This window comes from Malurus melanocephalus, unplaced genomic scaffold (assembly GCF_030028575.1).
Source record: "Malurus melanocephalus ecotype Western Australia unplaced genomic scaffold, MMel_1.1 scaffold_950, whole genome shotgun sequence".
Taxonomy (NCBI): domain Eukaryota; kingdom Metazoa; phylum Chordata; class Aves; order Passeriformes; family Maluridae; genus Malurus; species Malurus melanocephalus.
The window spans coordinates 74,716-78,826 of record NW_026624182.1 but is presented as its reverse complement, the minus strand read 5'-3'; the positions used below and the strand labels follow the sequence as shown (position 1 = coordinate 78,826).

At 72.2% G+C, this 4,111-nt stretch overlaps 1 protein-coding gene across 1 annotated transcript in view; it reads left to right on the top strand.

The window, feature by feature from the left end:
• The first annotated feature begins 406 nt into the window (after window positions 1-406).
• CUNH4orf54 (chromosome unknown C4orf54 homolog) overlaps window positions 407-4,111 on the top strand; it is a 9,762-nt gene continuing 6,057 nt past the window's right edge. Inside the window, exon 1 of the mRNA XM_057386292.1 lies at window positions 407-4,094. Coding sequence (XP_057242275.1) covers window positions 407-4,094 — 3,688 coding nt within the window. The remainder of the gene's footprint in view (window positions 4,095-4,111) is intronic.

The following is a 4,111-nucleotide window of genomic DNA, read 5'->3' as shown; positions in this document are numbered from 1 at the left end:
CGCTTTTATTTCGGCAAACACAGAYGTTTAAAATAGGATTTCGTTCAACCGTCCTAAGTGACGCCGGCTCTATGTATAGTCCGCGCCTGGGGCCACCCAAGTGAATCAGCCACCTCAAAGAACGCCAAGGACCTGGGCCCGTCCCGGGATGTGCACGCAGCTCCCCCCGCGGTGACCGGACCCTGTGCCGCGGCGGGCGAGCGGGGGGAGCCGACCCCGGCCCGACCCCTCCGCCCCCCGGCGGCGATGCCCGCCCGGCCCGGGAGCCGGCGCGCCGGGCGGAGGAGGGGAGGAGACAGGAGGCGAGGGGAGGGCAGGGCGTGGGCGGCCGCTGCCACCACCCCRTCCCCGCGGGCACGTGCCTGCCCGCCCCCTCGGGCCACTGCCGCGCCCCGACGGCCCCGGCATGGACGCGCCCGCCAGCCCCCGAGCCGGCCCGGAGGGCGCGGCGGCAGAACGGGGCCCGAGCCCGAGCCCGAACCCCAGCCCRGAGGAGCCCATCCAGGAGGAGGAGGAGGCGGCGTACGTGGAGATCCGCGGCTCGCCGCGGGGGCCGGAGGAGAGCCGCCAGAGCTCCCAAGTGGCCCAGGCCGGCGGCGCGGAGGGAGCGGCCGCTCCCGCACCGGACAGCGGAGCCGGAGGGACCGGGGATGACGGCTCGGCGAGCGGCGGACCTCCCGGGGAGGAAGCGGGGCCAGCATCCTTGGACGAGGAGCGGGATCGCCCTCCTTCCCCGGCGGCGGAATGCGGCGCTGACCCCCGCCCCGGCTCCGCGGAAGCGGAGGAGAGCGGCGGGACGCCGGASGCGGGGGGCTGCCCGGAGTCCTCCTCCTCCTGCCCTTCGCCCGTGACCAAGGCGAACGACTTCGCCGCGATGGGCGACCCGGTGTCGACGGAGGGCAAAACCTCTTCTTCCTCCTTCGGCTACGAAAGCGAAGTGGAGGATGAGGTCGCGGGGCGCAAGGCGACTCCCMCCGGCGCCCCCCCGAGCACCCCTCCCGGCGGCGGCCGCGACGAGGCGCACTATATCAGCACGCAGGAAATCCAGCTGAGCGAGGTGGACCACGACATGGACTTCGACGCGGGGCTGGCCGCCCGCTGGGACTTCGAGGATAACAACGTGATCTACTCCTTCGTTGACTACGCCTCCTTCGGGAGCGACGAGACCCCGGGGGACACGCTGACGGAGGAGGAGGAGAATAGCTGCTACCTTAGCACGACCACCAGCGACCCYAACAACCAGACGGACAGCATCGACAACACCAGCAGCACCGAGATCGTCAGCCTTACCTCCGAACACGACACCCCCGGCGGGGACAAGCGCGCCAGCTCGGGGGAAAGCCGGTCCAAGCAGCTCGGCCGCCCCGGCGGGAGCCCGGGCGCCCAGCTTCTCCTATCAATCAAAGCCGCTTCCCGGGCTATAAATGAGTCTAGCAACGTGCACGGAAAGCAAAACACTGTTTACGCTGCCAAGCATGAAGGCGACATGAGTCTCCGTGTCGCCGCGGCTCCCGACCGCAGTGCGAGTTTAAAACAGGATGCGGTCCGCGACCACGCGAAAAAGTTCATCGCGGTCCCCGCGCGGCTGCAGACGCGGTGCGGGGCCGCCAGGGCAGGGGAGCACTCGAGCGGCGCCTCCAGCGCCGTCAGCGAGCTGGACGATGCCGACAAAGAGGTGCGAAACCTTACGGCCAGGGCTTTCCGCAGCCTGGCGTACCCCTATTTCGACACCCTGCGCCCCGGCTCCCGCGCCTCCTCCGCCTCCCTGTCCGACAATGCCCTGGGCATCAACCGCTGGTCCACCTACCTGGACCTCAAGTGTGGCAGTCTGGGGCCGAGAGCCGAGCCCAACCTGCTGCGCTCCGGCCGCTCGCAGACCAAAGCCCTCGAGTTCGTGGTCAGCAAGCTCGACGGGGAGATCGCCCACGTCGAGACGCCGCGGCGGCTGCGGGCGGGCTCCCGGGTAGTGACCCTGCTGGACCTCGGCGATGCCGCCGAGGCCGGGGAGCCGCCGGCGGCGGAGGGCGGCGGGAAGGGGTCCAGCAAGAAGTCCAGGTTCGCCTCCAGCCTCCTCAAAAATGTCATCTCCAAGAAGATGCAGCTGGAGCACGAGTTCAAGATGGAGCGGGGMGAGATCACCGACACCTCCTACACCGGGCCGGGCGCGGGCCGGGAGCCGGAGCCCGCCGGCRGCAGCGCCGGCCGGGAGCGGCAGCGGGAGGGTGGCGTGGAGCGACAGCGGGAGRGTGGCGTGCAGCGGCAGAACTCCCGGCACTCGGAGGGCGGCTCGGACTGCACCGCGGCGCCGGCGGAGGATGCGGGCGAGGGCGGCGGGGGCCGCTCTCCGGCCTCCAAGGCGTCGACGCCCCGCGAGGGGAACCGCAGCCTGGACCGGGCGCTGTCGGAGGAGCTGTGCGAGGTGAAGCGCAGCGCCTCGGAGGCCATCAAGGCCACCTTCCTCCGCAGCCAGAACAGCGCCTTCAGGTCCTGGAAGGAGCGGGAGGCGGAAAGGAAGGAGGAGAGGGCGCCCGTCGGTAAGCTGAAACTCTCTCCCAGGCACGACTGGCGAGCAGACCTGGGTGAGATCTCCGCCGGGAAGTCCACCAAGATGTCCCGCCTGTTCGTCCCCGCCATTCAGCACACCCCTCGGGAGAAGGAACCCGGCAAGAGGGCGACCAAGTGTTCCGCCGCCGCTGCCGCCTCCTCGCCCGCCGGCGCCGCCGCCGCCACCTCGCCCCCCGCCGCCAARCCCAAAGCCCCCGAGATCAAGATCAGCCTGGGCAGCGTGCAGCAGCCCCGGGACGCCGCCTTCAGCATCGCCCAGCTGCTGACGCCGCAGATCGCAGGGAGGCCGCCGGAGGAGGGCAGGGGACAGCCGCTCAAGCCTCTCAAGACCGGCGACGGCCCCGACAAAGTGCCGCAGTTCCTGGTGCGCGACGTGAGGGACAGCAAGTACAGAGCCCAGGGGATCCTCCACCAAGTGCGGGACGTGCGGAAACTCATCAAAAGCTCCTACAGTGCCGACTCGGGGGATAACAGCAGCGACAAGGGCAGCGGTGCCTCGGAGCAAGGCGGCCCGGAGCAGAAGCCCCGGCAGCAGCTGGTCATCGCCGGTGTCCCCCGGTCCCTCTCCCCCGTGGTCATCACCTGCCAGGCGGTCGGCCACGCCGGCATCAAGCCCACCGAGGCGGGGGCCAAAGCGGCRGGCAGGGTGCCGGCCTGCCCCCCAGAGGGCACCGTCCTGGTGCACCGCACCTCGGGCAGGCTGCCAGTGGCCACCATCGCCCCCAACAAGAGCGATGCTCGCCAGCCGGCCGTGCTCAAGATCGTCTCCAAATCCTCCGCGCCCTGGCGGCACCAGCCCCCGCCGCCGCCCGCAGAGAGGGCCCGGGCGCCGGAGGAGGACCCGCGGGAGGAGAGCAAGGCGGCGCCGGTGCAGAACGCGCTGGAGAAGCTGACGGCGGCGGTGCGGAGCATGGAGGAGCTGTACAGCTTCAACAAACGCGAGTGGAAGCGCAAGAGCGACCCTCTGCCCATGACCGACAGCCACGTCCTCTCCCTTATCGCCAGCCAGGAGCGGGGCGCCGGTTCCCGACCCGCCGCCGCCGCCGCTCCGGCCCCGCCACCACCGGCGGACAAGGCGGAGGAGCCGTCGGGCAAGGGGCCGGGCATCGAGCGGCTGCCGCGCCGCTCCTCCAACAGCGCGGCCGACAAGGTCTCGGCCAARGCGGCCGCCTTCGAGAGCCTGGCCCGGCAGCGGCAGCGCGGCCCGCCGGCTCCCCGCAACGAGCCCCCCGCCGCCCCCCGCGCCCTCCTCACCCTCCGCGGGCCGGGAGGAGCCGCAGCCCCCGCTCCGGCCAAGGCCCCTTCCGAGGGCGGCCCGCGGGGCCCGGCACCGCCGCGCTCGCCTCGGCTGCCCGGGGGCGGCGGGGATGCGGAGCGCGGTCCCGACTGCGGGAACTATCTGTCCCTGCCGCTGAAGGCGGCCGCCGAGCCCGGCTCCCCCGAGTCCCCTGCGGCGGCGGGCGGTGTCCGCCCCAGCCCGGTGTCGGCGGCGGCAGCGGCGGCCGCGCTGTGCGGCTTGCAGCCCTTCGGCACGGCCAAGCCCCCC